The following is a 12259-nucleotide window of genomic DNA, read 5'->3' on the forward strand; positions in this document are numbered from 1 at the left end:
CCTACATTTTCCAGAACCAGCCCCATGAATTCTGCTTAGTTCTAGATTAAATCTGTCCCCCACACTTTGGTATCCCAACACACTCTCCAAAGCATAGCCCATATTTTACAATTCTGCCTGATCTCTTTTCTAGCCAACGGCCCACACAGCAGAAGACAATCTATTTTGATACATCATTATCGACGTCCTTGACCTTTGTTCCAAACTACCTCCTGTCCATAATCTTTCTTTTACAAATTTGTGTCTAGGCTAGGTGCAAAAAATATTGAGCTTCTTTGCGGGCTTCAGCTACATCTAATGTTCTGCTTACAATGGGCCTCATCACAAGTTGAGCAGTATCCCGGCGGTAACTGGCAGCATATCGCCAGGGCTAATGGCGTTAGTGCCAAACCCCCGAGCGCTATTAGCGCCGGATCACAGGTTTGGCGGAATGGGAATTCCCCATTGCCCATTTGGCCCAATGGGGAATTTTCATTGCGACTACCGTCGGGGGGGGGGGGGGGGGGGGGGGGGGTGTGTATTACTGCATGGTAATTGCTCTGAAAATCGTCAAATTTGCGGCACTGCTGCACTTATGGGTTTCCGCCTTGTGATGAGGCTGTATGTTGTTTGCTAATTAATTTGTGTACACAAAACGAAATCGGTACAATATTGAATTGCAAAAACATTGCTTGATCTTCTTTTGGGTTTTCTGACTCTAGTACCACGTAAAGCTTGCTTTATTCTCCAGCATGGGGTCTGGCATGGATTCACATGCTCATGAATATTCCCTGTCGTCAGGCTGGGAATCCTCGGTAAAGAAAAAACCAGTATCAGTTTCGTTTCTGATCTGTCTTTCGTAGTAGTAACCAATCACTGGTCTCTGCGTCATACTGACCACAGCCAATGACTGCCCTCTACCTAAGCACCGCCTCTGGCAGCCATCTTCAGATTTTTACCGCACGTTCATGTGTTGGGATCCTCGTGCTATTGCTCTCGAGCGTTAGTGCTATTTTTTCACGTTTTTTCTCAAAAACTTCGTTTTTTCGGTCAAAAGAGCCTCAAGCTCCACCGACTCTCCATCCGATCAACGGGGACCCGTGTCGGATTCGTCTGCGCCCCTCAAGGGTGAAGATTTCGTCGAGCTACGCTTTTGGAGGACTCCAGAAGTTTCTCAGGCCCGGTCATGGCCCAGGAGAAGGGAAGCTCGACGCCCGGAAAGCTGTTCAGGGTCTGCCCTGGATGCCAGCTGCAGAACGTCTTCATGGAGGACGAACACTCTTTTTGTCTTTACTGCCTACATGAGGACAAGACGCACGTGGAGAAGGACTGTGCGTTTTGCGGCAACATGTCGGAGCGGACCATGAAGGACCGCCATCAACATCTCGCCAACTGGCTGGAAGGGAAGAGCCCGTCCGGCGAGAAGAAGAGGAAGAAATCCGAGCGGTCTTCTAAGACCTTTGAGGACGCCCCGGCGACGGGGGTCCAACATAAGGCCAAGCACCGCGAGTCCGCTGGCACCGGGAGCGCCGAACGGTCAGGCTCTACGGGCGCCAGGCTGGGCGCACCCTCCCCGGCACCATCAACCACGAGCCAACGCTCTGGGTCGGGTAAGAGGAAGGCCGAGCACCCGGCGAGGCTCCTAGAGAGGCCCCGGTCGAGCTCGAAGGCGGAGGGGGAGCGAGGCACTGTCCCCCCCCCCCTCAAGGATAAGGCGGTGAGCGCACCTAAGGTGGTGAAGGCCTTAATCCATCCGGCCAAGCCCTCTATCGAGTCTGTCGCGGCGGCCCTGGCTCAGCCTGTGGAGGCTACGCCAGTGGTGGTGACCTCGGGGCTCAGAGTCTCCCTGCCACCTCGGAGGGAGTCCTCTTTTGTGCCCATCGATAGGACCTCTGTGAAATCCCCCGTGGGGAAGAAAAAGGGGGGGCAGGGCGTTGTCGTAGATTCGGCCTCAACCTCGGAGGAGGAGCTGGTCGAAGTCTTAAGCCACGGCCTCGGCGTGGAAGAAGACCGGCCCGTCGGGATGGATCCCGACGCAGGTGACGACGACATCGTCGAGGGTACCGACGGGGCCCCTGATCGCCCGTCGAATTCCCCTCTGCCAGCGCCGCGAGACAGCTCGGCGGCCATTTTGTTGGCTATACAGTCCTTATGCTCAGAGATGAGGACGAGACTACCGTTGCCGACGGAACCTCTCCCTTCGGGGGACCCAGAACCGGGACCTTCTGGGGTTCCCCCCTACCAAGAAAAGAAGGATCCACCCTCCTCCTCCTTTTCAGCCGTCGCGCCCCTTCCAGCCCTCCTCCCCGTCCACCCGAGGGGATGATACGGGGACTGACACGGCAGCGACGGGTACGGACGACGAGGTATACGACGAGGATGTACTGTCGTCGCCTCCCACCAGGGCTTCTCCGCCCGACGAGATTGGATCGTTCCACTCCATGATCGCCAGGGCATCCGAGCTTTTCCAACTCTGCCCTGAGGAGAAGAAGGAAGATTTCCTTTATCAGCGGCGCGAGGCCAAGAGGAAGACGGTCCTCGCAGTGCCTCTATTGGACGACATTTGGGATGAGGGCCTCACCCTCCTCAAGAACCCTTCCACGACGCCAGCTAGAAGAGACCGGTACGAGAAAAAGTACCGGGTCCCGGACACGGCCCCCCTGTGCCTCCGGGCGCAGCCTACCCCGGACTCCGTCGTCTCTGCGGCGGCCAGGAAAAAAGCGGGGGGGGTGCGGCCTCCACATCGACTTCCCCACCGGACGGCGAGGGAAAGAAATTGGACGCTATGGGATGCAGAGTCATCTCGTCTGCAGCGACGACGATTAAAGCTGCCAACGCCTTGGCTATCGTGGCCCGATACGACAGGGAGCTCTGGTACAAACTGGCTCCCCTGCTGGACTTCTTGCCGGACGACAAGAGGGCAGAGGCCCTGGAGATCCTGCAGGAAGGTGAGGTGGCTTCGGACCACGCCATTACCATTGCGACGGACATCGCCGACACTGGGTTCCGCCAGTTGGGCAACAGCGTTTGCCTTAGGCGGCGTGGATGGCTCAAGGCTACGGACTTCCGTCAAGACGTTCAGACCAGAGTCCTGGACATGCCCTTCGATGGGAACAACCTGTTTGGGAAAACAGTGGACGATTCCCTTCAGGCCATTAAAGCAGACACCGAGACGGCCCGGGCCCTCGGAGTTCTGCAACAACGACGGACGCCCTTTCGGAGCAGCGGAGGCAAGGGCGCCTCCAAAGGTTCCGGCAGCGGTTTCTCCTCCTACCGTCAAGCGGCCCGCTCGTCGTCTCAGGAGGCCTACAGAGGACGAGGCAAGTCTGGCGGACCCCGTCGTCGTCGCCAAGGACAAGGCGGCAAAGCCTTGTCGAAGCAGGATTGAACCGGCCGTGGGGTCGGGCCCCCACCGAAGCACCCCGGTGGGAGGCCGGCTGGCGAGCTTCGTCAGCGTGTGGGAGTCCATCTCCACCGACCGTTGGGTGCTGGACGCCTTGGCCCGGGGCCACGCACTCGAGTTTCAAAGAAAGTGTCCGCGCGTCCCCCCCGTGGCCAGGAAAGAACTTCACGTCCCTCAACTTCTCCTGGAGGTAAAGGCGATGCTCAGGAAGGGCGCCATCGAACTCGTCCCAAAGAGGCTTCGGGGCTCCGGAGTTTACTCGAGATACTTCCTCGTGAAGAAGAAGACGAGGGGATGGCGCCCCATCCTGAACCTGCGACGTCTGAACAAGTTCATCAAGGCGCAAAAGTTCCGGATGGTCACCCTCCAGCACGTCCTGGGTCAGCTGGAGGAAGGAGACTTCCTGTCGTCGTTGGATTTGGAGGATGCCTACTTCCATATTCCCATCCTGAAGGGGCACCGAAAATTCCTCAGGTTTGTGGTCCAAGGGCGTCATTACCAGTTCAAAGCCCTCCCCTTCGGACTACGGTCGGCACCCAGGGTGTTCACCAAGTGCCTCGCACCGGTGGCGGCGCAGCTGCGCCGCGAAGGGATCCACGTCTACCCCTACCTGGACGACTGGCTCATCCGAGCCAAGACAAGGGAGCTCGCCGTGGTTCACACGGCAAGGACCGTCCAACTTCTCACGGACCTGGGATTCTCCGTGAACTACGCCAAATCCCACCTGGTACCCGCGCAAGACGCTCTGTTTCTGGGAGCGAGGCTCAACACAGTGTCCCTTCGGGCCTCCCCGTCGGAGGAGAGGACCAGGACCATCCTGGGCAAGGTGCAGCGGATGTTGGTGGCCGACGCGGCCAAGGTGAGGTCCATCAAGTCCCTCCTCGGAATGATGTCTTCCTGCATCTACCTCATTCCCATGTGCAGGCTCCGGATGCGCCCGTTGCAGGAGTTCCTGGACGCGCGCTGGATCCAAACGACGGGCAGCTTCGAGGAAAGGATCACACTCGACGAGAGTTTCCGACGAGCGATCCGGTGGTGGGGCACCCGCGCGCATCTGACGGCGGGCATGGACTTCCAGACCCCAGCCCACCAGGAGACCGTGACCACGGATGCCTCCCTGGAAGGGTGGGGAGCGCACACCGAAAATCTGCACGCAAGAGGCCTTTGGCTCCCGACGGAGAAATCCTTACATATCAACGTCCTGGAGCTCCGTGCAGTGTTTTGGGCCCTCAGGTCCTTCCTTCCGTCCCTCAAGGGCAAGGTGGTGAGGATCTTCACCGACAACACCACCACCATGTTTTACATCAGGAAACCGGGCGGTACCAGGTCCCCAGCACTGTCCAAGGAGGCGCAGGACCTGTGGCATTGGGCAGTCGCCCAAGGGATGTTTCTGGTGCCGTTTCATCTGGCGGGGATAAAAAACAACATCGCTGACTCACTCAGCAGGGAGCTGCGCTCGTGCCACGAGTGGGAACTACGGCAGGATCTAGTGGATCGCCTCTTCCGACGGTGGGGCACACCCCAGATCGACCTGTTCGCGACGGCGACGAACTCCAAGTGCCGGAGGTTCGCCAGCAGGTTTCCCCAGGCGAGGAGCATGGGCGATGCTTTCTCGTTCCCCTGGGAGGGCCTGTTCCTCTACGCGTTCCCTCCTTTGCCACTGCTAATCCGGCTCGTCAACCAGCTCAAGAGGTCACGGTGCAGGATGATCCTCGTCGCACCTGCTTGGCCGAGGCAGATATGGTTCCCGGACCTTCTGGACTTGTCAGCGTCCCCGCCAATCAAGCTGCCGGTGGACGCGGATCTGCTCTCCAGGGAAGGAGGCGCCATCCTCCACCACGACCCGAAATCGCTGAACTTGCAGGCCTGGCTCCTGCAGCGCTAGAGTTTGGAGGATACGACATACCGGCCGACTGCAGAGAGGTTCTTGCAAAGGCCAGGGCGTCCTCGACTCTTAAATGCTACGGACACAAATGGAAGAGGTTCTCTGTCTGGTGCCACGCACAGAAGATTAACCCTCTACGGATTACGGCTCCCCAAGTACTGCCGTACCTGCTGACGCTGGCCAAAGCTGGACTGGCACACGCGTCCATCAAGATTCATCTTGCTGCGATCTCCCGATACACCAGAACCACGGGGCGGACGTCCTTGTGGTCTCATCGTCTGGTGAAAGAGTTCATGAAGGGACTGTTCAGATCGTTCCCGCCGGTGAAGGCGCCGGCCCCGGCGTGGGAGCTCAACGTGGTGCTGACCAAGCTCATGGGACCTCCGTTCGAGCCTCTGCACTCGGCCCCGTTGAAGTTTCTGTCGTGGAAAACAGCGTTTCTTGTGGCCATCACCTCCGCACGACGGGTGGGAGAGATCCAGGCCCTTTCCTGCACGGACCCGTACTTGACTTTCCACGACACAAGGGTAGTGCTCAGGACGCACCCCTCCTTCATGCCCAAGGTACCGTCGGACTTCCACCTCAACGAACCCTTGGTGTTGCCTGTATTCTTCCCGTCGCCTTCGTCGCCGGCTGAGAGAACTTTGCACTCGCTGGATGTGGCTAGAGCGCTGAAGTTCTACGTGGACCGCACAAAGTGTTTTCAGAAGACGTCACAACTCTTTGTGAACTTTGGACCTGTCAATCGGGGGAAGGCTCTCTCGAAGGCTTCCATTTCCAGATGGCTCTCCGGCTGTATCATGTACTGTCACCGGTTGGCAAACCGACCGCTGCCTGGCCGTCCGAGAGCCCATTCCACCAGAGCGATCGCAGCTACCACGGCGTTCCTATCTGGTGTGCCCCTGCTGGACATATCCAGGGCTGCTACTTGGAGGTCGACGCACACCTTCACGAAATTCTACTGCGTCGACCGGGATTTCAGGGAGGAGTCCAGGGTCTGCCAAGCAGTGCTGCGCAACCTGTTCGCCTGAGGTGAGCCTGGTGAGGAGGTAAGATGCTTAATGTTGAGTTTGATGTAATGCTTAATGTTGAGCCTTTGCCACCTCCCGTGGTTGTGCATGTGTGTACTGCTATGTATTCTTTATTCATGAGCATGTGAATCCATGCCAGACCCCATGCTGGAGAAGGAACAAGTTACTTACCTGTAACTGTTGTTCTCCAGCATGGGTCTGGCATGGATTCACATGCAAACCCTCCCGCCTACCCCTCTGCGGCTCTTCACTTGGTCATACTGCCACTTCACGTGCTTCCAAATCTGAAGATGGCTGCCAGAGGCGGTGCTTAGGTAGAGGGCAGTCATTGGCTGTGGTCAGTATGACGCAGAGACCAGTGATTGGTTACTACTACGAAAGACAGATCAGAAACGAAACTGATACTGGTTTTTTCTTTACCGAGGATTCCCAGCCTGACGACGGGGAATATTCATGAGCATGTGAATCCATGCCAGACCCATGCTGGAGAACAACAGTTACAGGTAAGTAACTTGTTCCTTACAGGACATAATAACGTTAATGACCATGATGGAAAGCATGTTAGAGGCTTTGAGTGTTGCAAATCAACATTTAGCATCAGGCTGGCAGCTAAAACGAATGTTCCAATGGGCTGCATGTAAAGTGGACTTATGTAGTGTGATTTCTCCCAATTCTATGTACAATATGTTCTCTCAGTTCACATTCCCTGAGATGGCAACATTAGAAACCTGGGATTAAGAATAGCATGGATTTCCTGGAGGGCATGCTGCTATTAAAATAAGTAAAGCATTTAAAAAAAAAAAGGAAAAACCTCCTTTGCCTTCATTGGCCTTTCACCCCATTGATGAATCATTAACTCCCAAATTGTGCACCCGGGTGAAGCAAAATGCCTAGGCTAATATGGCCAGGAAATGTTTCTAAAAGCCTTGAGTGTGCTTTGTGGAATAAAACTGAAAACTCTCACCTAGTACTGGAATACACGAAGGCCTCCTACTGAGACAGACTTTGATCAGCCATGCTTTCATCATCGGCCTAAATAAATGCATTTATTGTTTTACCAAGCTCACACTTCCTTCTTCAGGTTTGGGGGATCGGTTCTGTAGGGGATGGTCCGGTCCTGAGAAGGTGAAGAACCATCCTAGGGAATACAGTTTGTGCCTTAACTCTGTGCCATTCTCAATATGTGTTCACCTATTTTGCTAATCATAGATGCCTGGTATCCCTGTGAAAACAATCGGCCCCCATTTCTACATTTCTAGCAAGATGAATTTATGAAGATGATTTGGTCATGTCTTGCAAAGTGTAGACATTTCCATATGGAAAGAGTCAAGTAATGTCCTTTCACTGATGGATAATATCAAGATGTCATATGTAATACTCAATTCTTCTCTTTAGGAAGAAGAGCGGATAAACAAAGTCCACGTAGAGTCCCGACGCCGCAAAGACCGTAAGTACTCCTTGGTTTTTCATAAAGTGGAAGTATGCCAGCATTGCTTGGAGGATTCAAAAGGGGCCCTCACTCAAAACCTCTCAAGTCTTTTGTCCTGACCTGTTGCAGACCCAGAGGCTTGTACTATTTGTAGGTGCACACCTTCATGGATGTCATTTGCTTGTTGGAGGGCCTTGCATCTGAGTAGCTTTAGGACAGGTTTCTTATTGCTCTAATGAGGTTGTGCTTGAAGGCCAGGGCAATTGTCGGAGGATCTAGTTGCAAAAGTGTGCCAGGCCTTTGATAATATATAGGTATAGTTTTCCTAGATGTCTGACTGCAACCTCACAGCATGTCCGGTTATTATTATTTTATCTTACACAGCCCTCCCTACCTAAGGCAAACAGATTCTTAACAGTGATGTGGAAAGTTTTAAAGTGTGTTTTCAGGGTGAACAACCATGGGGAAGTGGTGAGCTCAATAAGGGGGCATCAAGGTAAGGTACCTTCATGCATGCGGGAGATGGTGGAGCCATCTACAAACCCCCAGCCACCAAACGCTTCTCCGCACTTGCTCTCACATTAGATTTTAATAAGGCTCACCTCATGTGCCTTCAAAATCTTTTGTTTTGTGCTTTGCCAACCTCCTCATAAACCCACATTCTGAAAGTGTGTTCTGCCCTCTCACATTCTTTAAAATGTGACATCTGTGAGGGTGTTAGGCAAAGTTTGTATGCATTACCCTCTCGGCCCACTACACACAACTCTGACTACAGGTACAGGAAACCCAACCTTTGGTATAAGCTTGTACTACACAGTTTTGGTAGTGTGTTGAGCAGCCAGGCTTATCTCGAGGGGTGAATGTGAGCTGTAGTGGAGTTACACCGAGATTTACAGTCACAAGTATTCAAATAAACTCTTACACTCAAGGTTTCTTGTATAAACAATTATTAATTTATCAGTCAGTCAGAATAAACCTTCTTCAGAAGGGAGCAATATAATAGTAACACACAAATACACTTCAATACTGTACACTCTTAGTTTCTAAATCAGTAAAGACCCTTTTGGGAGGGCCCACAGACACAACCTACACCCACACGTGACTTCAATAACTAGGGTGCTGGGGACATTAATGTCTTACATTTGGCATTTAGAATACTCCTAGGAGTTGGCAAAAGGAAAAGGTTATTAGAACAACAAGAGACCACAAATATTCTTAAGCAGGGAAATACTTTTGGATCCTTCAAGAAGAGTCGTACAATTCAATAGGCTAAGTCAAAGTCAATGGGCAAAAGTCTTGTATAGGATGAAGCACTTCTGGTAAGTAAATGGAAAAGTCTTTGCACAAATTCTTAGGAGTCTTTGATGAAAAGAGGAATCCAATGTAGGGCCACAAGCTGATTAGATATGTGAATTGTAGAAGTTGTAAGCACTCTACAGTAAGAGGTAAGTTCTCTCAGACTTTTTACAGTACCTTAGAAGTGAAGAGAACAATGCAGCTGATGACTTCTGTTCCTGTGCAGGTCTCGCATTTTCCGAGCCTCAGTCGTGGGGACAAGAGGGAGGACATCTGGGACTCCTGCAATGCACTGGGATGGACAAAACTCGCAAACGGCAAACTTCACTCTAAGTGGCTGTTTGGTGTTTCAGCTCCTTACATCTACCTCAAATGGCAACACCGTGGTTCCTGGCTGTCAAGATGGACTTTCCTTGCTTCTGGGGTCCGGCACTCTGTTGAGGGGGCTCAGGCTCGGTCAGTCCTGCTTCTTGGGAGTCCGGAGGATCTTCCAAAAGCTCTAGGCCCGCTTAAAAGCAAAACACACAATCTGGTGTTCATCTCCCTGGCTATACGGTTTCCAACAGCAACTCTGTGGAAATTCAATCGGCTCCGAGATGGATGACCAGATGGTTTACGACAGTCAGCCGACCAATCTCCACAGAGTGCATTTGGGTCTCCTAGGAGACTAAGCACAGGGAGTTTGGGGCATCTCCTTCACTTCCTGCCCACCCCAGACACTCTGGAGCCAGAGGCGGGCTTCACTCGTGAATCCTGCCAAAGGCAAAGTTAACAGAGACCAAACCTGGTTTGGCACGCAGAGTAAATCTCAAGAAGGAACTTTCCGCAAAGAAATGGTGAAAAAAGAAGACCGGGGGCCATTTTGACAAAGATAGCTCCCGTGGATGCTTTACTGTAGCTACGAACGCAGCCTGCGGTAATAAACACCATGGTAGTTTAAACGAAACCACTGCCACCAGCCGTTCAGTGAGAAAAGGGTAACATAAAAATGTTTACATGAGAAGCTAGACAAAGGGCTAGGTAACCCCCCCCCCAGAACTCTATTGTAAGATAGTGTGTGCTGGGTCTAGAAAGTTACAATGGTAAGTAAAGTCAATTTCACTTTACTGCTCTGGGAAACAGTAGTTTATCCCAGAGAAGGTAGTTAAAACTTTGGGAAATCTGGAAGACTTCCCTGTGTCACTGCACTGACGGTGCTGTGTGACAAAATGATGATGCCCATAGAGTTTGCCATACTCCACAACCAAAAGAAACACAGCGTACAAAATTGCATTCAAATACATGAGGGAGTGGGGAAAAAAGGGCCACACTCTCTCCATGTTAAAAAAATCAAGTCCTCAAAATCCAGCAAAGTTGCTGGGGGGTCTCTAAGGTGGAGGGAATTAGCACATTTCTGAGAATTCTCCCTAACAGAGGGGTTAGAAATGAGAGGCTGACACAAAGTTCTAATGTTTTCAACATCAGATGGTATGGCCTTTCTGTCCATTTGCAGTTTTGCTGCCTAAGAAACTAACACTAATGATCAGGCTGATGCAAACTGTCCTTGTGTCCAAAACATATCTGACCCTGACACTAAAATTGAACAATTAAAGGTGTAAGGTTAAGTGTCTATGTTTTGATTCAGCAAAAAGTGTATAAAATCAAAATATGAAAAATCAACAAACATTGAATCCATGAAGTGGCAACCTTCCCCTGAACTATTTCAGGTAGGATGGCAAAATTTTTATTTTCAATTGATTCTTTAACAGTAGCAGAAATGTCTCTCGCACACCACTTTCTTCAGGATGGCAAAAGGAGCTTTTCAAATAATGGCAAGTGTTTCTTTTATACAGTTGCTTCTAAGGAGGGCGAACATGTCTCTTCTACACAATCACTGCTTATACTTATCTCCTGGTATACTCTCCTGCCAGGAATGTTTTCACAATGTCTTTTCCTTTCATATATTTTACATGGATTACCTGGTTTACTCCCCTGGTAGGAATCGCCTTCTGGGTTTTCTTTCAGCAGGACTTCGTACAATGTTCCCTTCCAGTATAACAGTTGTATTCCTTCACAGTTTATACTTCAGTGACTTTAGATACTACTTGTTCCAACTTCCTGCATATTGACATCTTGTATATGGAGGCTCGTACACATTTTGTCTTTATTAATGTTCATATGCTGGTGATAACATTTACTCCAACTTTCCTCATATTGACTTTTCCTATATGAGGACCTGTGTACATTTTGTCTTTCTAATTTACTTAGTTGGTTTTCAAGTAAGTGTTTAATTTGTTCATGTGCCTGTCGGAACGCCCCGGGGTCCCCAACAAGACTGCATCCCCAACAGCCTTGCTGCTGCTGCCAGTGTCTCAGCGATCCTTCCAAGGCACACACTGCACAAGTGGCTGCTTGTGAGCATCTTGTCGCTCTCCGCATAGTTCGTCTCTGCGTCTGCTTCTGCCTTTGGTTCTGCTACTCGCTTCGCCCGCTCTGCATCGCTATTCTCCTTTCTTCCATTGAAGGTGTTCACCGGGTTTAAATGTCCCATTTAGCGGATTTGCATTTTGACATCTAGACAGCACTTTTAGCTTGGTGTTTCCTTCAATCCACATTAACGCCTTCTTCCTCTTCCTTGTCTCAGTACTTGAGGCTTTATGGGAGTTGGAGTCCGTTGAAATTTTAGATCTTTTAAAGTTGTGTTGTTTTGGATCTTTGTTTTAATCAAAGATTTCAGAGATGGGAGATGTAAGAGTTTTTTTTTTTGTGCATCTGACACCTGCAGGGGGCTGAAACTTGTCATTTCATGCCAAGCATCGAGCAGATTACTTTGAGCCTGTTGGTTGTAAGAATAGTTTTGGCTTGGTATTGGAGCAGCTTCCTACGCCAGATCGTAACTTCTCATCCAAATATGTCGATCCTTCTAGCTTTTTTTCACTACACTTCAGCACATTTCCCCAATGAGAATTTGAATGGGGATTGTTTGTTTTGACCCTACTAAAACTTTATTCTGTCCCTGCCCCTCTAGCTGCACTTGCCATTTCCAAAAATGTTGAAAGGTTGCTATGCAGAAGTCTCTTTAAAAAGGTCATGCAGTTCATTTCACAGGTCTTTGTGCTGGTGTGGGGTAAGATTAGTCTTACAAGAGAACATTTCTCTATGGTTTACTGGCACATTAAGTTTCTCAAAGTATGCATGCATTGAAAAGGAAAACTGTGAGAAAACGGAGGGAAAGATTCTGTGTTCTCATGTTGCTG

At 51.0% G+C, this 12259-nt stretch overlaps 1 protein-coding gene across 2 annotated transcripts in view; it reads left to right on the forward strand.

Annotated features, from left to right (window-relative positions):
- HACD3 (3-hydroxyacyl-CoA dehydratase 3) overlaps window positions 1-12259 on the forward strand; it is a 219556-nt gene that overhangs the window by 84854 nt on the left and 122443 nt on the right. For both annotated transcript variants that reach the window (XM_069625114.1, XM_069625115.1), the window contains exon 5: window positions 7694-7745. In XM_069625114.1, the coding sequence (XP_069481215.1) occupies window positions 7694-7745 (52 nt within the window). The remainder of the gene's footprint in view (window positions 1-7693; window positions 7746-12259) is intronic.

This window comes from Ambystoma mexicanum, chromosome 11 (genome assembly GCF_040938575.1).
Source record: "Ambystoma mexicanum isolate Mex_15411 chromosome 11, UKY_AmexF1_1, whole genome shotgun sequence".
NCBI classification, from domain to species: Eukaryota; Metazoa; Chordata; class Amphibia; order Caudata; family Ambystomatidae; genus Ambystoma; species Ambystoma mexicanum.